General features: G+C 35.4%; 2 protein-coding genes across 3 annotated transcripts in view; both read right to left on the bottom strand.

The window, feature by feature from the left end:
• Window positions 1-1,998: 1,998 nt before the first annotated feature.
• LOC141331614 (NADH dehydrogenase [ubiquinone] iron-sulfur protein 2, mitochondrial-like) lies at window positions 1,999-6,030 on the bottom strand. Its single transcript, XM_073836662.1, has 5 exons — window positions 5,886-6,030; window positions 4,646-4,749; window positions 4,374-4,564; window positions 3,663-3,783; window positions 1,999-2,126 (listed from the first exon to the last, which is right to left on the bottom strand). Exons 1-5 carry the CDS (start codon window positions 5,984-5,986, stop codon window positions 1,999-2,001), a joined length of 645 nt encoding a protein of 214 aa, XP_073692763.1. The 5' UTR covers window positions 5,987-6,030.
• Window positions 6,031-8,030: 2,000 nt separating this feature from the next.
• The window catches only part of kirrel1a (kirre like nephrin family adhesion molecule 1a), a 52,593-nt gene continuing 35,842 nt past the window's right edge, over window positions 8,031-24,781 (bottom strand). Inside the window, exons 8-15 of one of the 2 annotated variants that reach the window (XM_073836363.1) lie at window positions 24,404-24,531; window positions 23,926-24,052; window positions 21,986-22,086; window positions 19,796-20,012; window positions 19,371-19,478; window positions 16,752-16,879; window positions 14,916-15,029; window positions 8,031-13,146 (exon numbers count right to left, since the gene is read on the bottom strand). In XM_073836363.1, the coding sequence (XP_073692464.1) occupies window positions 12,529-13,146; window positions 14,916-15,029; window positions 16,752-16,879; window positions 19,371-19,478; window positions 19,796-20,012; window positions 21,986-22,086; window positions 23,926-24,052; window positions 24,404-24,531 (1,541 nt within the window). In that variant the 3' untranslated portion in view covers window positions 8,031-12,528. The remainder of the gene's footprint in view (window positions 13,147-14,915; window positions 15,030-16,751; window positions 16,880-19,370; window positions 19,479-19,795; window positions 20,013-21,985; window positions 22,087-23,925; window positions 24,053-24,403; window positions 24,532-24,781) is intronic. The other variant, XM_073836364.1, reaches the window with a different exon arrangement.

Genomic DNA, 24,781 nt, shown 5'->3' with positions numbered 1-24,781 from the left:
GGGCATTTTGCGCCCTTTGCGTCGCTTCCCGCCTAAAAGGGCGTGGTCTAGGCCTATAAAGAACGCTCGTAGGTAGCTATTATCTGGTTTTTCATCATCGAAGCAACCAGAGTGCGCATGCACGGCAAGATACGCAGTACTCGTTCCCTCTCTAGAGAGAACAGAGGTTACGTTAGTAACCGAGTACGTTCTCTTACGAGAGGTCTCTCGTACTGCGTAAGTATCTTACGCTATGGGGACCCAGTATAAAGCGCCGTGCATGCTGAGATCTGACACCAAAGACCCAAGGGCGAAAGCCCGGGGTTCATACAGTTCATAATCAACTATAGAACTCACAGGGAGTCCGGGGAAGAGGGAGGGGCAACGCCGCACTCTTCCACATAGTGCAGCGTCATTCAGACGCTAAGTAAACGTACATACAGGGCGGGGTTACGGCCTGAGCTGACGTAAGAATAAGGGTCTTCACACAGTTTGCCCAGGCACATCTTGTGCTATTACTTTCACTGTCGACCCTAGAGCTGTGCTCAGTAGACGCAGCATTCCGAGCTGATAACATCAGGTCAGACAACACTGAGTATCAAGACTGACAGCAGTCTGGCCTGTAAGGCGGGAACCTCCATTGGATCTGGCGTCGCGCCAGGCCTCGCTCTATAGGCTGCTGCAGTTGCCGCAGAGCAGCCAATAGGCGCGCAAGCTGTTTCGCCTATGTCTGTATGCTGCTGCAACGCGCTTTACATTATTTCAAAGTTAAGGATAATTTTTGGCTTCAATATCTCGCAGAAAAGGATTTTCCCCATAGCGTAAGATACTTACGCAGTACTCGTTCCCTATCTAGAGAGAACAGAGGTTACGTTAGTAACCGAGTACGTTATACTCCATAGAACTCTATGTAAAACTAAGCTTTTTTTTGCAAAGGCCTATCTAAAGGGTTAATGGGGCCAACTGATAATCAACAGTACAATTTACAAATTTGACCCCTTTCCAACAGGGAAAACCACAAACAATCAAGAATTCAGCATTATATGGTGTCATGGCTTTGCAATCAAAAAATGTGGTTATAATGGAAGTCAATGGGGCAAAAACAGCCACAAACAATAAATGAGGGAGAAAAAATGAAAATCTGATGCTGCGCCAAAACTAACAATGCATGAAAGCCAATGTTCTTACTAATCTTTCACATGTCCAAGACTGTTAAAAAGGTAAAAAAAAAAAAAATCCAGGCCACAATTACCTTTTATATTGAAAATTAGTAATTTTGTGGGGGGGTTTTTCCCAAATCAGTGACATCATTTAGGAATTTGGCAATTAAAGAGTTAAAATCCTGAATTTTTTTTAAACATTTAGTATTTTTGAGCAGGACTGAGGTTGATTAATAGATTTATGCAAAAAAATTTGAAAAAAATATTTATCTGATACATTTTTACAGCAGTTTAAAGTAGTGGCTGTTTTCAGCCACGAAACATAACGAAAGGTTGTAAATTGAAACAATGCACAAGGGTTAAGAGCAGCGAGTAGGGCTGGGCGATATATATAAAAAATGATATCTCTATATTGTCAAAACTTTTTTTCTTTTGCCCCATTAAAAAAAAAATTAAAAAATTTAGATAGAACAGCTAATGTTACTAAGTAAATACAAAATGTTTAGTGCAAATTTAAGCGTTTAAAAAAATCTAGTGATCACTTACTGCTTTTTTAATTAAATGAACACATGTATATGTAACTGAGGTAGTGCAAAACAAGTACAGAAAGTGCATTCTGTCAACTTTTTAGTGTATACAATTCACAATTTAGACTGCATAACTGGAGGAAATAATTAAACTGGGACAAGTTTTTTTTTTTTTTTTTTTTACAAAACAATACAGTCGAGATCTCATGACAGAACACAGACTGGTTGAGTGACACTTTCATTTTAAACGCTAAACTCCAGCTTGTTTATCGAGTGTTTTCAGATCACCGTCGGTGCTTCCGCAATGAAGATTTTCTGTTTGATAAAGTGCACTAGAAATGTGTTACCTTCTCTCTCTCCTCAAACATCCAGAAGAAGGGGGTCATGGCTCCGATGTCAAGGGCATGGGTGGTGATGCCCATGATGTGGTTCAGGATACGGGTCATCTCTCCATACAGCACTGCAAAGGCCAAATACAATAATACATTTTTCAGCTGATATACCCAATTAGGTACATTTAAAGTATAATATGAATGCAATGTCAATTATGTAATCGCAACCTCTTTTAATGCAATTTTTGGGGATTTTTTAAAGGGACAGTTCACACAAAAATGAAAATTTTGTCATTAAAGAGGTAGTTTACTTCTAGAACAAAAATGTACAGATAATTTACTCACCCCCCTTTTTATCCAAGATGTTCATGTCTTTCTTTCTTCAGTTGATAAGAAATGATGTTTCTTGAATAAAACATTTCAGGAATTATCTCCATATAGTGGACTTCAATGGTACCCCCAAGCTTACACTTCCAAAATGCAGTTTAAAAGCAGCTTCATATGGCTCTAAACGATTCCAGGTAGAAGAGGTAGAAGTGTCTCATCCAGTAAACAATCAGTCATTTTCTAAACAAATGGACAATTTTTATACTTTTTAACCTTAAACGCTCATCTTGTCTAGGTCTGCGTGTTGTTTATTCCAGTTCAAGATAGTTAGGGTATGTCAAAAAACTCCCATATCGTTTTTCCCCCAACTTCAAAATCGCCCTATATCACTGCAGAAGTACCGACCCAGTGTTTACAAAATTTTGCCATTTACAAAAAAAGGTAAAACAGCGATGTAGGACAATTTTGAAATTGAAGAAGAAAACGAGACAGGAGATTTTCGAAATACCCTAACTGTATTGACCAGGATTACACAGACTAGGCATGCGCATCGCAGAGATGAGACAAGACGAGCATTTGGGATTCAAAAGTATATAAATTGTCAATTTGTCTAGAAAATAATTGTTCATTTCGCTAGGTAAGACCCTTCTTCCTCTGCTGGGATCGTTTAGAGCCATTTGAAGCTGCATTTAAACTGCATTTTGGAAGTTCAAACCATATAATGGATATCCATTATATGGAGAGAAATCCTGAAATGTTTTCCTTAAAAAACATAATTTCTTTACAACTGAAGCAAGAAAGACATGTAAATTTATGTTCTGGATGTGAACTGATCCTTTAAGTACTCCCCTTGTGTCTATCCAAACCTGTACGACCTTCGTTCATTTTCAGAACACAAATTTAGACATTTTTGATAAAATCCGAGAGCTTTCTGACCCTGCATTGACAGCAATGCAATTACTAGGTTTAAAGGCCAGAAAGGTAGAACATCATTAACATCATTTTCTTTGCTCACAAAAAGTATTCTGTTAGCTTCATAAAATTAAGGTTGAGCCACTGATGTCACATGGACTATTTTACCAATGTCCTTCTCGACCTTGAACGTGGTAGTTGCGTTGCTGTCTATGCAGGGTCAGAAACTTCTCGGATTTCATCAAAAATATCTTATTTTGTGTTCTGAAGATAAACAAAGGTCTTCCAGGTTTGGAACAGTATGAGGGTGAGTAATTAATGACAGAATTTTCATTTTTGGATGGGCTATCACTTTAAAAAATGAATCTAATTTAAGATGGATGAGTGTGAACCAGATCTAAAGCATTTTTGTTTTTGTTCCTCACCTCTAATCCACTGTGCACGTGGCGGAGCCTGAATGTTAAGAAGCTTTTCTACGGCTAGAGAATATGCCTGCTCATTACACATCATGGAAACATAGTCAAGCCTGTCGAAGTATGGAAGTGCCTGCAGCAACAAAAACACAACAGACAACATTAGAGCAAATAATACTTCATAGACAACAGCATATTGACCTATATAACGACAGCTTATAAAGCCTTGCATAAGACAGCTATGAGTTTGTGAAGTAAAGCATACCATTTTTGAAATGTATGTAACATATATCATATCAAAGGTAATCATTTTATCAATGGCTTAAATACTGTTGAGAAGAAACTGTTGAATAAAGTCATTATTTTAGTTTTCTTTGCACAAAAGAAGTATTCTTGTAGCTTCATAAAATTACAGTTGAACCACTGATGTCACATGGACTACTTTAACAATGGCCTTACTACATTTCTGGGCCTTGAACGTGATAATTACATTGCTGTCTATGCAGGGTCAGAAATGTCTCGAATTTTATGAAAATATCTTAATTTGTGTTCCGGAGATGAACAAAGGTCTTATGTGTTTGGAACGACATGAGGGTGGGCAATTAATGACAGAACTTTCATTTTTGAGTAAACTATCCCTTGAAGTTGCTGTGTTTATGTGTGTTAACCAGTAAGCATTTAATAATATAGTGTCACCCATTAGGGTCAGTGGTTCTTATTTACCTGTAAGTAAGTCTTGTACTCAATCAGTTTCTCAGTGCCACGGTGCAGGAGGCCGATGTGAGGGTCACATTTCTTCACTGACTCTCCACTGAGCTCCATCACCAGACGCAGCACTCCATGAGCCGCAGGGTGCTGAGGTCCAAAGTTGATGGTGAGGTTGGACACCTCCTTCTCTGCTGGTGGGTCCTTATCTGCAAAAGACGAAGATATTTTTGATATTGTGGTTGTGCGAACTGTAAATACGGAAGTCACTAGGACAAAATGAAACCAACCGTTCCAAGGTGGAGGTACCCATTTCCCAGTGATGGCGGTGGGATACATCACAGCTCCAGAGTACTGCTCTGCCCACTCCACATCTGGCTGCCATTGCTTCTGCCTGAACAGAAGACGAAAAAATACACTTGTTCCATTTGCATACATAATTCACAAAGATATACTTCAAGAACAAGACGTGTGAATGTGCAAATAAAAAGGTGTCAGCATTTACTATACACAGTGGCATCACTATATATGTGACCCTGGACTACAACCAGTTGTAAAGAGCACAGGTATATTTGTAGCAGTAGCCAACAATACACTGTATGTGTCAAAATTATCGATTTTTCTTTCATGCCAAAAATTATTAGGATCTTAAGATCATGTTCCATGAAGACACTTCGTAAATTTCCTTCCATAAATATATCAAAACTTAATTTTTATTTAATAATATGCATTGCTAAGAACTTCATTTGGACATTTTTAAAGGTGATTTTCTCAATATTTAGATTTTCAAATAGTTGTATCTCGGGCCAAACATTGTCCTGTCCTGACAAACCATACGTCAAAATTTTGTATAAACCAAAATTTCAAAAAAATGTATCCCATATGAACGGTTTTGTGGCCCAGTCAGTGTCACATATTTGCAAGTGACACTTAACATGTATGCATTATCTAATGCAATAAAACGTATTAAGAATGACTTCAAAATAGTCTAAAACTGTCTTCATTTTGAAGTGTTTGTTGGAAAATTATTCTTGCACTGTATTTCTTAAAAATAAATGCAACTTGGTTTGATATTTTTGTAAATGTATTGCAATGACATTTACACATTCTCCTGAGTTGCTTTTCCACAGTACTTACAGATGTTGATATGTTTGCGTTCGTGGAAAGTAAAAAAAATAAATAAGGCAAAGCAAAGCAGATGTGCAAGTAAGTATAACCTAAATTCACTATTTATAAGTAAAAGTGTGAAACTATTAATTTCTCATCTCAACCAGCTTAAAGCTCCTCTTAAGCAGTTGATTAAAACATTACTGGTGGCGGAAAGGATTAACAAATATTATCACTCAATAATTAGAATTTGAAAAGGCCAGTTTAATAATATTGTACAATATTGTACATTTCCATGCTTGTTAAATAATCGCACGAAAAAAACACTGGTTATCTAATCGCAATAACACTGGCACTAGCAGGCCGCTGTCTAACAAAACCTATTTTGTAATTACACCGTATTGACAACAATCATGTGTGTACCTCTTCTGAAGCAGAACACAGGATGGAGTGCTGACATTACTGTTTAATAGCACTGAAGGACGTCCGAGTCTGGAGAGCGACCTCAGCATTGTCGCCGCCATCTTCCCCTCTGGTCACCCTTCTGCTTCTGCGGAGAATTCTTTACGGTGGATTGTTTTACTGCGGCTCTGGCGCCACCTGCCTGTAGGAGGATTCAAATTTAAGGTTAAGTGCGTATTATAACTACGCACAAACAGCCACTAGGTGTCAGTCGACTCTGTAGTTACAGTTTAATGACTATATGCAGCTGTCAATGTGGAATTCGTTGTTTTAAAGTGAAATATTTAGTCGTGATCAACAAATAATCTTACTGAAGAATCGTTGCGACTGACCTGAAAGAGCGAATCGTTCTTTTGAGTCGGTTCCTTTCGAATTATGAAACAAATCGTACTGATTCATTCACGAATCGACTCTTGAGTTCAATTCGTTGATTCAGTGATGGAGTCACAGCATGTTGTGTAAGTGAAGTGTAGGTACTGTGGTAAATATGGTATTCACATGATACATGGTACATTTACTAGAATTAATGTGATATTTGTTAATTAATGAATGAAGATACTGTACCATGTGTAATTATACAGTCAAACCAAAATGTATTCAGACACCTTCAACATTTCTCACATTATCACAGTTTATTCAAAATAATTTAGAAAATGGTAATAAAATATGACAAGAACTCAACAGTTAAACTCTGTCAGAACAAATTCATCTTGATAATTACAAACGAATTACTGTCAAACCAAAATGTATTCAGACACCTTCAAAATGCACTGCAAAAAATGCTTTTCTTAATTAGATTTTTTTGTCTTGTTTCCAGCCAAAATATCTACAAATTCTTAAATCAAGAAGCATTTTCTAGACGAGTAAAAATTATTGTCAAAATTAAGTGTGTTTTTGCTTGAAACAGGCAAAATAATCTGCCAATGGGATAGGAAAAATAATCTTGTTTTCTGTTTGAAATAAGATTCTTTTTCTTACCGCATTGGCAGATTATTTTGCTTGTTCTAAGCAAAAAAAAAAATCACATAATTTTGGCTTGTTTTTTTCTGAAAACAAGAAAATAATTTTTACTCGTCTAGAAAATCCATCTTGATTTAAGAATTTTTAGATATTTTGGCTGGAAACAAGACAAAAAATCTAATGTAAGAAAAGCATTTTTTTGCAGTGTGTACATTATGATTCGCTATAGTTTAGAAAACGGTAATAAAATATGTCAAGAACTAAACAGGTAAACTGTGTCAGAGCAAATTCATTTTGATAATGTCTGATAACTTTGATAGAAAGGTATGAAACAAAACATGGTCAGGTCAAAGTGTTTGAATAATTTTTGGTCCCCAATTTTTATCAATTTTACTGGTCCACTGTGCGAAGATTTTGTGAGTATAATATGTCACAGTTTGCTATCCTCATTTACACAAATTAACTACAGTGTCCTGCACCCACTAGTAAAAAAAAATAAAAAATAAAAAATGATATCTGATGTCTGAATAATTTTTGGTTTGACTGTATATTTATTGCAGACAGCTCTACACACCACTATTCAAAGGGTTGGGGTAAGGTTTTTTATTTTTAAAAGAAAATTCATATCCTTATTGAAGAAATTCATACTCTTATTCAGCATATTTATCACGTTACAAAATATTTTTATTATTTAAAAGAAATACTGTTATTTTGAACTTTCTATTTATCAAAGACAAAGATTCCTGAAAAGCGTATCATAGTTTTCACAATAATAGCAAATGTTTCTTGAGCAAAAAATCAGGAATTAGAATGATTTTTTAAGGAAGTGGCTTTGATATGACAGGAATAAATAGATTTTTTTTTTTTTATAATAATGGAAAACATTAATTTTAAATTGTAATATTTATATTATTTGTTACTATATTTCTTGTATGTGTGGTTAAGGAACTTCTTTTAGAAACAGTATTAATATTGGGCATATATTACTACATTCATGAAAACTGTATATTTTCTTCATATTTTATTGTTTCTGACACCAATTTCATAATTAAACTAATGCTAGAAGACATTTTCCCTAACCCAAGAGTGAACAGTAAGTGTATTTGTATGTGAATACTGCATATAAACCACGCATTCAATACTTCATTGATTCTTAGAAAAACAGTGCTTTTATTTCTGATATACTGTGAAAAAATAATTACGTAACATTTTTAAAAAATATTGGAAAAAATCAAAGGGAAATTAAAAAAAAAATCAATAACTTTTGTTGTACATCTGTCAAACATTTTTCAGCTACCAAGAACAGTACAGTAAGGTCAACGTTTATTTTCTAAGACACAATTATACAGGATACACTCCTACCAGCAGAAGAAAAGTATTGGAGCAGGAACGTGAGAGAAGTAAATGAACGGATTACATAAAGATTTTCATATGCTCACACTCACGCTCAATCGCACACACAAAAACACGCATACCGTCGTCTGCACGCACTCTTCTGGCCTTAAGCCGGTTTATAAAGTGAGGGAATATAAAAGTCATGTTTTCCTAAGGCCACTCTTTATTTTGTTCACTCCTTCATATATTCCTTCTTCTCGTCTTCATGGAGCTTCAAGTTCTTAGATGGGACGGGGAATGCAAAATACTGTCTTAGTGGGTCACGCGTCCCACAAGGTTTTCCCCGGGCCATCCATATAAAGGATGAGTGATTGGCAGCTCAAGCAGGTCATCCAGATGTTTCCAGATCCTCTTGGGTATCGTACTGGCTCCAACCGAGCTACTCATCGTCCTCTCAAGTCAAGAAAGTACCATCGCTATAGTGTTTGTCAACCTTCTTCACGCAATTGAAAACATAACAATACTGCATTTAAAGAGTGCATCACATTGGATGATGTAAAATAATACTTGAAGTCGGAATTACACATGGGAAAGTATTTACAAGGCTCGTTCGAAATGCGGACGAAGACGAAAACTGGTCGCAGAGCGCGAGTACCTCACTGTTCGGAGGGATTGTCTTCATCCTCACGTTTCTCCTTTGTTATCATTGCTTTGATAATGGCGTCCTTCAAAACCCGTTGAAGACAGTTCATAGCCAAAGACCATCTCTGGTCCCCGTAAGGTAGTTTTTCTTAATTGGCGGAAAATACTTCAAGTTAGTCGTTTGTGTTTGGCACAAATATCAGGTGTGTGTCTGTGTGAATAAGTGAGTGAAAGACTCTCAGATCTCAAACTTCAATTGAAAGTCCTATTAGCGTCGAAAACCACTCCAGACCTTTGACCTTTAAATTAGTTCCAAATTGATCTTCGTAATCTTTAAGACGAATGTGATAGCAGCCTGATCTTAGATCAGTAAGGGTGAGTTTGGATACCTAAGGCTGGATCAGTTTCAGACCTTCTCTGCTGTTCCCAACCCTCAAATTACAAAACAAAAGAAGAAAAACTCTAGGTCACTCGCGACCGAATAAATTCGCAAACAACGATAACAAACAAATCTGCATATTTTCTTGTTCGTTGAGGTGAATATCACCCAAATAAAGACTGATACTCTAACGTTGAACCTTTGGTCCAGAATCACTTACAGAAATATGACAAAAAAAGAAGATTTTCGGTAATATTCGAAACATAGAGAGAGAACGCTCTAGCCTAGTGTGCAAATGAGATTACATATCGATTATGAGGGTAATCTAAGCTAGAATACTGGAATGCAGTGCAAACAATGACCCCACTACAAAAGCACCATGGAAAAGAGTGGGGCATTCCTGTATATGAATATGTATATAGATTTATATATATTCCATGGTTCTGAACTATTTGTAGGATAGTGAACTAAATGGCACGTCTGAAAACGGTCAAATGGCTTCCTCAACTGGTCTCCGTCGTAATGTTGAAATTTAAAGGGTAATGGGATTTATTGCAAATGCCAAAAAGTGCTTTTTTCGATCGAGTTGGACCTTTCCACCAGTTGGTCGCTGCGCTGGAAGGCTAGTAACCTGTTTAACGAGGTAGCTCAGCAAGCTGGATAGCCAGGTAGATGCTGATTTACACACAAAATAATAAGCATCTAGTCTCAAAATACATTGTTTTGGTGATCAAGAGTGTTGTATAAGTATTGTGTGCTCTTCATTTCCTTTGTCGACCTTCATTTAAGAATGAATAGAAAAATAAAGACATTTGGATATTTTGTGACATTGGTAACCGCGTACAGTGGGGTCTAAAAGTGTTTTCTAATATCCTAATATTTAAACTGGCAATTTGTTCCAGCTGTTTGTGAATTGCTGGATAACGATTAGGATTAAAAAAATCATAACAAAAAAGTATATCGCTTAGAAAAATGGGCAAGGCGTTATAAGATTTTGTTCATTTATGTGACTTCTCCAGGTCTTGAAATCATACTTTTAAAATTATACTACCTTACACACTATCCATATTTTTAAGGCAGTAGGAACCCTGGTTGTTCAAAGTAAAAAAATGTTTTCCCATTTTTTTGTAGTGTTAACATGATTTAATATTTATTTGGTCTTATTTAAAAAAATTTAAGTCATCTTGAGACACCCTTTTTAAGTCCCCTTAAGTTCCACTTCTTTAATGGATATGGCAAACACATTATTACTAGGGGTGTGCAATAATGACAAATTATATCTCGATATTTTCTGGAATTTTGTTGATAACGATAAGTACACAATATTTTGCTGAGCATGTTATTATACTGGTATTTTGCCAGGTTTAGGACTGCCGTGGACAGCTGACTCCCAAAACCTTTTCTTTTTCCCAAGCAAGTTAACTTTTTTTTAAATGCCTTTTATGGCCATTTTACATTTATAAGGCCAGTTTTTCTAACCTAATTAAATGTATGCATCACTTTTTGTGTCAGATTCTTAAATTTTATCATTAATATCAAATAGTAAGACACTATAGGGCTCTTACCAATCAAATGAAATCAGCATCAACAAAATTTGTGCTTGCAATGCAGAGGTGGCACAGAATCTACATGAATGTATTTAACCTGGAGTTACAAATGCATAATTAATGTTTTGATGTTTAAAAAAAAACATTGAATACTGATATTTGAAATTAAAGGCAGCGGCTATTTGCACTAAGTGCAAATAGCACATTTTCTTAGCGATATATGCTATTTACATAAATCAATGGATTCTATTTACACTAAATGAAAATAGCAGGATTTTTTAGCGATATGCTTTTTACACCACGTGCAAATAGCTATAGATTCTATTTACACTGTTAAAATAACAGGATTTTCTGCTATTTATATGATTTATTGCATATAGTAGCAATTATCTGCACCTCAGTATTGTAGTACATTATAAAACAATATGCAATAAGCTATTAAGCGTAAATTATTAAATTAATAATATAAATTATTATAATAATTATATAATATTATTATAATAATTATTCAATTATTAAATGGATGCCACCTTATTGTGACAATAAAGCCCTCACTACACCTACCATAACCCTACCCGATTCTTTATTTTAAACTTTTTGGATTATTTCCTTATTGAAAATAATTGCCTTTCCAATGTGATATGAGATTTGAAAAGGAAGGAAAAAAAGTTCGGCAAAAGCCGGATTCGAACTCGGGTCGATCGCATCAAAAAACTACAGCACACGCTTTACTATCTACACCAACTGACTTTTGTAGTGTCGACTACCCCTGTCACACATTGGTGGGCGAAGTTAGTGTAAATAGCCTCTGCCAACAAGGCAGGCTATTTACACTTAGTAAAAATTGACACTCCATAAAAGGAAACCTAAAATCACCATTAAGTGGTGGCAAATCACTGCATGAGTGAGTCATTGAATCATTCAACTGATTCGTTCAAAATTTAGTAAATAAACACCCATTGTGTGTTCCTCAGAGACACAAAACTGTTCTCTGATGTGGCTTTGATTGGAACTATTTTCGTTGTCGAAATACAGCAAAAACAAGAACTGTTTGCATTATTTGGGGAAGTTGTAAGAAAATGTTTTGTAAAAAGGAGTTTACATTATCAAAGATTACTTTTGATTAGTGACCTAAAAATTGTGTAGAACCTTAAATATATTTGCTTTATTTCCTGGTTAGCTTTTTTAATTTTGAAATCTTCAGTTTACCTCAAAATTTTAACTTTTGGACCCCACTGTAAATTGTGCAATTTGTCATGAAATGCCCTTTAAACTATGCTAAGTTTGAGGAGAGAAGTTGAAGAAGCCATTGAAGAGAATTCATCCATGTACTGTATCTCATACGACCATCTCTGTCAGAGACCACTGTAAAACAGACTATAAGCCTATAAGAGGCACCCTTCATTTCTCAGGAATTACCTTTGTGATCCTGCTTATTAAAAGCATTCAAGATTTAGTGAACGGTACAAAGATCTTAGATCTTTTCTAGACACCAGTCTTGATTGTGACTTTCGCTTTCAGCTCCTGGAGCTGAGAATTAAACGCTAAGACGCTCCTGCCCTGCATCCCTTTCTCGGCCTCCGTTTACTCTGAGCTTCTCTTTGTTTGTTCACCCTCTGTGTTTATCTCCGTTTCATTCATCATTTCCATCCCGTGTGTCTGTGTGAGTGTGTGTACTTATATGGCCGATATCGGCATAACATCAGCGTAACTTATGTTACGTACACGTGATGCCTCTCTCTTATACATGTGTCTGCATCCTCTGTGTGTGTCGGTGGGAATAATCGGAATGCTGGGAGGTGTAGGAGAACCGCGTGGAACTGCCGTATTTCCCAAGTCCAGTCTCTGGGGTTCCGGTTCCGCCTCCTGCGCCGACGCTCGGCCCGACTCCGTACATCTCATACGCCGGCCCGCCCTCTAACGGGGCGAGGCTAGGTGGACCAAAACCCATCCGAAATGTGGGATAGTGCGGGTAGCCGTAATTTTCGTATCCAAGCTGACCGGTAGAGTCCAAGAGGCTGCATTCAGCGGTGAAGTCGCTAGTCTGTGGGCCAGAACTGGGCGGAGGCTGCTGGGACTGCCCGGCGCGGGTGAACGTGTTGAATTGGGCGTAGCTGTTGTGCGAGAGTCTAGAGGGAGGGCGAGGGTCGTAGCAGCCCGCTCGTGACCCCGGAGCCAAGCTGCTCGGTGTTCCCGGACCTGCCGTAGCTCCGGGAGCTCCTGAGCTGCTGCTCACAACGGCCGCGGCACCCCCTGGCTGGCCGGAGGTGCGATAGTCTGAGTAGTGCATGGATCGGGAAGCGGGACGTCCCTCATCGTGGGTGGAAGCTCGCACGTTGTAGTAGCCATTTGTTGGGTCCTGCAAAGAACAACAGGGATTTTCAGTTTGTACAACATGGGTACATGGGTAAAAACATGCATTGTGGTAATACTGTTGGTGTTTTATGATGAATCCTGATGATGAATTCAATTTTTTATTCAACAAGGATTCATTAAATTAATTAAAAGTGACTGCAAAGACTTTTACTTTTACAAATAATTAATAATAGTGAAAAATAATAATAATGAAAAATGTTATTTGAGCATCAAATCAGCATGTTAGAGTGATTTCTAAAGGATCATGTGACACTAAAGATAGATAATCTAGTGTTGTTTTAATTATTATAAAATTATGCCTACAAACAATGCACCAGTGTCAAATTTGTAAGCAGTTTTGGTTTTGTAAGTATTTTTCCCATTTATGTTCTCCACTGGGATTTTAAAAATTTTTATTGATGAAAAAATTTAAGCTATAAACTGATCCAAACACACGCTGTTGAATAAATAACATTACAAGCTTATTGTTTAGTTCATCCAAAAATTAAAATTCTGTCATTAATTACTCACCCTTATGTCGTTCCAAACCCATAAGACCTTCGTTCATCTTCAGTACACAAATTAAGATATGTTTTATGAAATCCAAGAGCTTTTTGACCCTGTATAGACAGCAACGCAACTGACACGTTCAAGGCCCAGAAAGATATCGTAATCGTTAAAATTGTCCATGTAGTGTCAGCGGTTCAACCGTAATGTTAGGAACTTTTTGTGCGAAAAAAAAAAAAAAAAACAGTCAAGCCCGAAATTATTCATACCCCTGGCAAATTCTGACTTAAAGTTACTTTTATTCAACCAGCAAGTTTTTTTTTTGACCGGAAATGACACAGGCTTCTCCCAAAAGATAATAAGATGATATACAAGAGGCATCATTGTGGAAAAAATATTTCTCAGCTTTTATTTACATTTGAACAAAAAGTAGCATGTCCAAAATTATTCACACCCTTTGCAAACTGTCACAGTCTATGGGAAAATCCAAAGTTCTATACCATTCCAAATAGACTTCTGGTCCTCTGTTTTATGGTCAGATGAAACAAAAATTGTTTGGCCACAATGACGTAGCCTTCATTTGGCGTAAAAAAGACGAAGGGTATGAATAATTTTGGACATGCCACTTTTTGTTTAAATGTAAATAAAAGATGAGTAATATTTTTTTCCACAATGATGCCTCTTGTACATCGTCTTATTATCTACTGGGAGATGTCTGTGTCATTTCTAATAAAAAAAAAAAAAAAAACTTGCTGGTTGAATAAAAGTAACTTTAAGTCAGAATTTGCCAGGGGTATGAATAATTTTGGGCTTGACTGTATATGTCATGGTACAGTCGTGAGCGCACATCTGACATGAAAGAGAAGAAATTGTTGAATAAAGTAGTTTTTCCACATGGATTATTTAAACGATTACTACCTTTCTGAGCCTTGAACGTGTCAGTAGCGTTGCTGTCTATACAGGGTCATAAAGCTCTTGGATTTCATCAAAAATTTGTGTTCTGAAGATGAACAAAGATCTTACGGGTTTGGAACGACGTAAGGGTTAGTAATAAATGACAAAAAAAAAAAATTTGGGGTGAACTATCTCTTTAAATCTGAAACAAGCAGCATACCAACTAAAAACAATCTTGGACCTAATGATTGGTCTTTCAAGAACGCATGGAAGCCAACTGCTGAGGTCTAAGCTGCATGTTTTTGTAAAACAATGTACAAGTCATATATCACTTATATTAGTGTGTGCAGAAATATCGGTGTGTCTGTTCACCTTGAGCTCGTAGTCCTGGCGCGTGTCCAGCGTGTCACTGCGTAACTCCTGTTTGAGGTCAATGTCATCTTTAAAAGGCTGGGAGGAGGGAGAGAGGGTCACAGAAGGTAAAAACTAAACCATAAACGACAAGAGAGCAACCAAGAGGGGGAGAGAGATGCAACGTAAGAGGGGAGGAAAACCAACAAGAGATAAGAGGAGGAGGAGAAGAGAAGAAGGATATAAAGGAAGAGAGGGAGGTTGAGAGAGAAAAAGGGTTAATTTCAGATTTGGAAATGTTATTTAAGAGGAAGTAAAGATAATTAGGAATTAATATATGTAAAAGAAAGTCTTTTTGTTATGTGTTAGTAAATTTACTATCAATTATTATATGCTGAAAGCACTGCGTAACAAATGTTAATGCAATAATGTTGAACAATTTTAGGAACAACTTGTTCATATAAGATCAAATTATGTGGTCAATAATTGTACATTCAAGTGTTATCAATTAAGTTATTAATTAGTTATTGTGAGTGTTGTAGTATCATCTTCACAAGATTCACAAGACAAGGCACAAACACCACTGGCAAAAGACATCAAAATATTTTTTTTACTTCATATTTGCACAGTAATATTAATAATAAGAAATATTAATTTTATTAATAATATAAATATGTAAATCTTCCTTCTTACGTCATACAAAATAGTCCAGCTTTTGTCAAAAAAATACATTATAAATAATACTGTTGGCAAAACTCAGCTATCAAGCTGTTCATGAGTTTTATATGGAAACTGAATAAAAAATAAAAAAAGAATTACATGACTTTTTTCTAAGAACTGATATAAACTCACAATTGTGAGAAATAAAGCCAGAATTGCAAGATAGACTGTTTTCTTGTATCTCGCAATTCTGACTTTTTTTTCTCACAAATGTGAGTTTATATCTTGCAATTCTGAATTTTCTTCTCACTATTTCAAGTTAATATCTCAGAATTCTGACTTTTTTTCAGAATTGTGAGATATAAACTTGCATTTGCAAGTTATAGTCTTATTTTAAAGGGGAAAATATTATAGTCACAATTGCATGATACAAACTCGCAATTCTGACTTTTTCTGAGAACTGCATGATATAAACTCGCAATTGCGAGTTATAAAGTCAGAATTGCGAGATATAAACTCACAATTATGAGAAATAAAGCCAGATTTGCAAGAGTGACTTTATATCTCCCAATTCTGACTTTTTTCTCACAATTGAAGGTTATAAACTTGCATTTGCAGTTTATAAAGTCTCATTTTAAAAGGGAAAATGTTATAAAGTCACAATTGTGTGATACAAACTCGCAATTCTGAGAAAAAAGTAAGAATTGTGAGAAAAAAGTCAGAACTGCGAGATATGAACTTGCAATTGTGAGAAAAAAAGTCAGAATTGCAAGATACAAAGATATAATGCAATTCTGGCTTTATTTCTCGCTATTGTGAGTTTATATCAGGCAATTTTGAGAAGAAAAAAAAGTCTGAATTGTGAGTTTACATCTCGCAATTCTGACTTCATAACTCCCAATTGTGAGTTTATATCATTTTGAGTTTGTATCACAATTCTGACTTTATTTCTCAGAATTGAGACTTTATTTCTCAGAATTGTCTCGCAATTCTGACAATATATCACAATTCTGAGAAAAAGTCAAAACTGCAAGTTTGTATCATGCAATTCTAAAAAAAAATGTTTTCAGGATCAGTAATATCTTATTTGTAATAATTTAACTGTTATGTTTGATGTTAAAAGCTTTACAATCTCAAAGTCCCTCTCCATCCTTCAGTTATTGCTATGTTAGTGTTCGTGTTGTCAAAATTACTCACCGAGTACATGGCCTTAACCATGCGTGTTGCTGTGGAGACGCTCCCCGAGTCTTCCTCCAGGCTGTGGGTCTCTTTGTTTATAGTCTCTACCTTGATATCTGGCTTGCCAAGCGTGACCCCTCGACGACCTGGAAAGTAAACATCCCAGTAAACATCTGATTCATCACCGCCGTGAACTTGCTTTTTGACATTTTTGTGGCTATTATTGATGTTCTTAAATATGATTAAATATGCCCTTGGGTTTTGTGTGCCTTTAGAGACACATTTACTTCTACATTCTCAAAGACAAACTTTGCATCTCGCTTTCTAAAAGACTTTCAGATTTTTGTAGGATTACATTAGGTGATGTTTAGACAGCTCACTAGACAGGCTGACAAACTATTCTAAATGAATAGAAAACAATATTTTTAATAATATAATTAAATAATTTAAACTCCTGTTCAAGTTTGAGGTCAGAAGTATTTATTTTGCAATTCTGGCTTTATTTCGTGCAATTGTGAATTTATATCATGCAATTCTGAGAAAAAAAGTCAGAATTGTGAGTTTATATCTCGCAATTCTGACTTTGTAACTCGCAATTGCAAGTTTATATCTCACAATTGTGAAAAAAAGGAAGAATTAAGAGAAAAAAGTCAGAATTGCAAGATATAAACTTGCAATTGTGAGAAAAAAGTCAGAATTGCGAGATATAAACTTACATTTCCAAGAAAAAAGTCTTTATCTTGCAATTCTGTCTTTATTTCTCGCAATTGTGAGTTTATATCATGCAATTCTGAGAAAAAAGTAAGAATTAAGAGAAAAAAGACAGAATTTCTACATATAAACTTGCAATTCTGAGAAAAAAGTAAGAATTGTGAGAAAAAAGACAGAATTGCTAGATATAAACTTGCAAATGTGAGAAAAAAGACAGAATTGCGAGATATAAACTCGCATTTGCAAGAAAAAGTCTATATCTTGCAATTCTGGCTTTATTTCTCACAATTGTGAGTTTATATCATGCAATTCTGAGAAAAAAGTAAGAATTAAGAGAAAAAAGACAGAATTGCTACATATAAACTTGCAATTGTGAGAAAAAAGTAAGAATTGTGAGAAAAAAGTAAGAATTGTGAGAAAAAAGACAGAATTGTGAGAAAAAAGACAGAATTGCGAGATATAAACTCGCATTTGCAATATAAAAGTCTTTATCTTGCAATTCTGGCTTTATTTCTCGCACTTGTCAGTTTATATCATGCAATTCTGAGAAAAAAAGTCAGAATTGTGAGTTTATATCTCGCGATTCTCACTTTGTAACTCGCAATTGCGAGTTAATAACTCACAATTCTGAAAAAAAAAGTAAGAATAAAGAGAAAAAAGACAGAACTGCTACATATAAACTTGCATTTGCAAGAAAAAAGTCTTTATCTTGCAATTCTGGCTTTATTTCTTGCAACTGTGAGTTTATATCATGCAATTCTGAGAAAAAAGTAAGAATTAAGAGAAAAAAAGACAGAACTGCTACATATAAACTTGCAATTCTGAGAAAAAAAGTCAGAATTGTGAGAAAAAAGACAGAATTGCTAGATATAAACTTGCAAATGTGAGAAAAAAGTCAGAATTGCGAGATATAAACTCGCATTTGCAAGAAAAAAGTCTATATCTTGCAATTCTGGCTTTATTTCTCGCAATTGTGAGTTTATATCATGCAATTCTGAGAAAAAAGTCAGAATTAAGAGAAAAAAGACAGAACTGCTACATATAAACTTGCATTTGCAAGAAAAAAGTCTTTATCTTGCAATTCTGGCTTTATTTCTTGCAACTGTGAGTTTATATCATGCAATTCTGAGAAAAAAGTAAGAATTAAGAGAAAAAAGACAGAACTGCTACATATAAACTTGCAAATGTGAGAAAAAAGTCAGAATTGCGAGATATAAACTCGCATTTGCAAGAAAAAAGTCTATATCTTGCAATTCTGGCTTTATTTCTCGCAATTGTGAGTTTATATCATGCAATTCTGAGAAAAAAGTAAGAATTAAGAGAAAAAAGACAGAATTGCTACATATAAACTTGCAATTGTGAGAAAAAAGTCAAAATTGCGAGATATAAACTCGCATTTGTGAGAAAAAAAGTCAGAATTGCAAGATATAAACTCGCATTTGCAAGAAAAAAAGTCTTTATCTTGCAATTCTGACTTTATTTCTCGTAATTGTGAGTCTATATCATACAATTCTGAGAAAAAGTAAGAATTGTGAGAAAAAAGACTTTGCGAGATATAAACTTGCATAAACTTGAATTATTAAATTGATCAAAAGTAACTGTCAAGACATTTACAATGACAAAAGAATAAATTAAATAAAAAAATAGTGTTGTTTTTTTCCTTCCTATCCATATCCTGACAAAAATGTATCATGGGTTTTGAAAAATATATCCATATGTCAAACATTGATGATAATAAGAAATGTTTCTTAAGCAGCAAATCATATTAGAATGATTTCTGAAGGATCATGTGACACCAAAGACTGAAGTAGCGATGCTGAGAATTCAGCTTTGATCACAGGAATAAATTACATTTTAAAATACATTTAAAACAGAAAATATTTATAATAAAGTGTAGGTTTACATGGGTGGGCTTTGAAAACTTACTTCCTTTGCGTTGCCGATACAAAAACAGCACTAATGCCAGCAAACACAGGAGAAGCAGGATGGAACAGAGGATGGTGCTTCCGGCAATGATCCCGACCGGCACTATTTCTATAATTTCAATAAAAAAAAGACAAAAAAAAGATAAGCACCACAATGCGTCATGAACATGTGTCATAACTGTACATACTGTATATTAAACTGAGAGAGTACTCTTAACCTGAGTTGATGACCTGAAACAAATTTAGGAGATTCCATTCAAGCTATTTATTATTGAAGACTGTGCTCTTTTACTTCAGTAGAGTACTCTACTGTACTCTGAAGAGGACACAGCAGCACAGTGAATTTTTGAAGACATCTACTGTACAACGTTTCATGCCTAATAGACTAAAATGTACTTATGCGCATATACAGGCCCATATCCTCACCAGTTTCTTCCAGTGTGATGATCATGGTGCCAGGTCCGAATGAATTCCACGCGGTGCAGTTGTATGTGGACTGGAAGTCTGACTCCATGACGTTGTTGATGGTGAGAGTGGAGAGCACTGCGCCACCCTGTCCAGTCAGTTTACTCTGTTCTACCGTGTATCGCTCTGACAGGGTCCCCTTCTCTTTTTCCCACACATTTTCCTTCCATGCCCACACCTGGGGAACAAACACACACATACATTGAGAGATCACTCACATGCACTTGACATTTAAATGTCCAGTGTACATAAAAAAAAGACAGAATTTTGGGAATTCCAAGAAATGTGCAGGTTCAAGATGACACAGAAAATTATTCTCTGTCTTTATATAAAGCAATATATACATACACTACCAGTCAAATTTTTTTTTAACAATAAGATTTATTACAATTTTAATGTTTTTAAGTCTCTTCTGCTCACCAAGCCTGCGTTTATTTGATCCAAAGTACAGCAAAAGCAGTAACATTGTGAAATATTTTTACTTTTTGAAAAAACAGCTTTCTATTTGAATATATTTGAAAATTTAAATTATTCCTGTGATCAAAGCTAAATTTTCAGCACCATTACTCCAGTCTTTAGTGCCACATGATTCTTCAGAAATCATTCTAATATGCTGACTTTCTGATCAAGAAACATTTTTTTATTATTATCAATATTAAAAACATTGAGTACATTTTTTCAGGATTCTTCCAGATCCAAAGATCATCCTTTATCTGAAATAAAAAGCTTTTGTAACATTATACACTATACATTTTAAAAGCTTGGAGTCAGTATAATTTGGGAAAAATTATTTATTATAAATTTATTTAGCAAGGATGCTTAAAATTGATCAAAAGTGGTGAGAAAGACATTGATGAATGATTTCTATTTCAGGTAAATGCTGTTTTTCTGAACTTTCTATTTATCAAAGAAACCTGAAAGATTCTACAGTCCCAAAGGATCTGTTTATTTACAGAAAGTAGAAATACGTATAAAAAATATATAACACTCTTTATTTCGATCCACAGAATGCTTTGGTTACTTATTTTTCTTTGGCTCCACATGAAAATATAAAAATACATAAATATATATATATATTTTAATTAATAATAATAAGAACAATAATAATAAATTATTTCATATTTCATTTTCATCTTTAGACAGTGAAGACTGGAGTAATGGTTGCTAGAAATTCAGCTTTGCCATCACAGAAATGAATAAATGACATTTTAAAATATTAAAATAGAAGTATATAGTTTCTACTGTATTTTCAAAAAAACATAAAAAAATTATTCAAAACTTTTTAATGTGCTATAATTTTGTACATATAAAACTATGAAATTTCCAAAGGAAAATAATTTAAATTCTATCAACAGTATAAAATGAAACAACAAAAAGAATCTGCAGTGGCAGGTCCTAAAAGAAGCAAATGGACCAAAAATAATACAGTACAGTGCAACATAATCTGTACACTTCATACAGGAATGAAAAAGGAAATCCTTTATAAATATTTAGGATTTAAAAAGCATATTCAAGTGCATAAAATGCACCTGAACCGTATCTGCTTCGCATTGCCCGCATGAACACGTACTTCACACTGGCAATGGGATAAATGGCCTTTCCGTGCTGAAACATGAGGCTGGATAATGGTGAGAAAGCACAAGTTCTCCTTTCGAAACCACTAAAACCGTTTTATTATTCATGCTGAGCTGTGAGAATATTTAAAAATGCATACCTCCACATGTTCATGGTAAGCTTCCATTTACCTCACAAACCAAGACATTTGAAAAAGCTACAGCATTAAAAGAAGGACTTCCCTGTTCTCATATTTCATATTTCATAAATCTCACCCTGGAGATGCACCAGGACTGAGCTGCGTGTCACTTTAAATTAGAATCACTTCTGAAAGTCACATATACGGAGCTACAGAAGAACACAGGAGAGAGTCTTACTTTGGGGTCAGGCCTAGTTTGAGTTAGTCTCAAACTAAAACTCAAGAAACTGGTTTAAGGTGAGCTCATCTGCTTTCCTAGGCTAAAATTATATTTTGAAACCAGCTTTCCCATGGGTATCCATATGATGAATAATAGGAAACATTAAAGTATCAGTTTACATATACATTCCTGGGGAAAATAGAATGAATTTAATTCAGGTGAATGTAATGTTACTTACAATCTTGTCAGGGGGAGGGGTGCTGGCGATGTAACATTTGACTTCCCCTCTCTCCCCTCGAACTGCATATTGAACCGGTTCGCTGGAGATGATGGGTGGACCTGTGGGAAAAAAAAATGTCCAAAACAAACTGCATAAACAACAGGAACTATATTACCAGAATTTATTAGAATATATTACTTTTTTATATTTTCTATATTTTAAAGTTTTAGTAACTTTGTTGTGTATTTTTTTGTGTGTTTAATCAAAGACTGCAGAACTCACAATGAGCTACACTACCTGTCAAAAGTTCTTTAACTTTTTTAAATGTTTTTTAAAGAAGTCTCTTCTGTTCACCAAACCTGCATTTATTTGACCCAAAATACAGCAAAAGCAGTAATATTGTGAAATATCTGTAATGTTTAAAATAGCTACTTTCTAAACAAACAAACAAACAAAAAGGTTTATTGAACAGCAAATGAGCACATTAGAATGCATATTCAAATTACATTTTAAAATATATCAAAATAGAAAACAGACATTTTAAATGGTAAAAATATTTTGAAATTTTACTGTTTTTGCTAGCCTGGCTAACGCCAAACCACATCATGACAACGTCATGATTCGTGGTCTGGGAATTTTCTCGTATTTGAGGCGTGGTTTACGAATGCCCAGATCGTTTATTGGGCGCTACGAATGTCTATCAAATGCGCATGTGCGTAACTCATAGCCAATCGTTTCAATTATACCGGACGACGTACGTAGAGCGACAGAAAGGAAGAAGACGACGAGTTTTGACTGAGGACAAAGTTATGCTTCATAATTTATTTGTCAATCGTAATTCAACGCTGACTATTTAGCATGCATTTGACCGAATTGTCTGCTTTTGTCTTTATTTCCGATTACATAAGTCTCTTATACTTTTATAATGGCTAACATTGTTCATTAAAACTGACATTTAACAAAAAAGGCAGAGTTGTGCTTGTCATGTTTCTTTTTATTATACATAGAGTAAAGATGTATTATTCACAGTGCACATATAGCTTAAATCACATATTAATATGTTTTATTATTTTTAAAATGAGTACGAAAAGAGAATTGAGGTTTATATTTTGAAGAAAACAAAGAGGCAGTGGTGTTTGATATCACTTCCTTTTATTGTAATTATTGTTTTGTAACGCGGTGCATGAACCACATTTTTGTCGTTAAATGAAACGGAAAAGAGGCAATGCTGTTTGTTTGATATACAATATTTCGTTTCACTGTAATGTTGTACATTGCCTGAACTACGTTTTTGCAGCTATTAATATATTTAAATGAAAACGAAAAGAGGCAGAGGTGGTTGATATCATATTTCGTCTTATTGTAAATACATACAGTGAAGCAGTGAAGATAACCGGAGTAGAAAAGGCGAGCCGACTGACGTTATCAAGTACACTGCTGTTCCATTAGCAGACTTGCATCCTCACGTCCTCGGGAGTTCGTACTCCCAAGTCAAACTTCCAAGTCCGAACTTTGCGTACTTGGTACTGAGAAACGGCCTTGTGTGTAACTATCTAAGGCTGCATCGACAGATAACTTCGCGTCTGCTGCCATGCTGGATCCATATTTATAAACAAACTGCTTCGGTGAGTCGCATAGAAGGCGTCATCGTCTTGCTGCTCCCTCCCCGTTCTGTGATTGGTTCCCTATCTGAGGTGAAAATTTGGTCCATGGTTTCCAGGCTGTCTAGCAGCGAGAATAAAATCGCGCTGTGCGCAAGGCAGCATGGGGAGGCTATGTTTTTGCTGTACTTTGGATCAAATAAATGCAGGCTTGGTGAGCAGAAGAGACTTCTTTAAAAAACAAAAAATCTTACTGTTCAAAAACTTTTGACTGGTAGTGTAAATATAAAAAAAACCACCTTGAAAGCTGCAAGTGTTTTATTATTTCTTAATATAAGATAAAAGAGCTGTACTAACCATTGACGGTGAGTGTGACCTCTGTCTCGCCCACTCCGATCCTTGGCACGATGGCCTTACACACGTACTGACCAGCATCTGCCTGACTTACTGACTTCAGATAGAGCTGGTTATTATTACTCAAAACCTGTGCATTAGAGAGGGAGAGGGAAGGAGAGTGATGGAAATAAAAACGCTGTAAAACCTGTTCACTGTAGACATTATCTAAAAAGAAACAAATGGAACGAAGGGTTGCAGCTTTCACATCAAAACACAGTTGGAAGATAAATATGGAAGAGAAGCAGAGCCAGAAAAAGAAGGACACATATGGAGAACACTCACTGAAGACAGATGAAATCAGAGGAAAAATGTCATAGACAAAAAAGTAAACTGTAGAGAAAAAATGGATAGCCTGTATCTTAGTAAGAGAGAAGAAAGGAAAATATAACACGTAATAAAAAAGAGCTTTCACTAAACAGATCCACAGGCAGATGCTCACCATGCTTGAACCCTTTTTTGTCCAGGTTAGTGTGAGGGGAGGATTTCCCGCCCACTTGCAGTTTAAAGTGACGTCAGAGTCTACGTCCACCGTTACTGGTTTAGGCTCTACAACCAGGATTGGTCCAACTGCATGAAACAGAGAATAAAAACAGGTCAGGTTTTTGCTTTTAATGTGACAATTATGACAATTATGCAATTATGATTAACTCCCTCACACAGACAAATTTGAAAAAAGATATTTACTAGACATTTAGACACACAGATAGATAGATAGATTGATAGATGACAGACAGACCGATATATAGATGACAGACAGATAGATGACAAACAGACCGACAGGCAGACAGACAGATAGATAGACAGATAGATAGATAGA

This window comes from Garra rufa, chromosome 3 (genome assembly GCF_049309525.1).
Source record: "Garra rufa chromosome 3, GarRuf1.0, whole genome shotgun sequence".
NCBI classification, from domain to species: Eukaryota; Metazoa; Chordata; class Actinopteri; order Cypriniformes; family Cyprinidae; genus Garra; species Garra rufa.
This window is presented reverse-complemented; position numbering and strand designations above follow the sequence as displayed.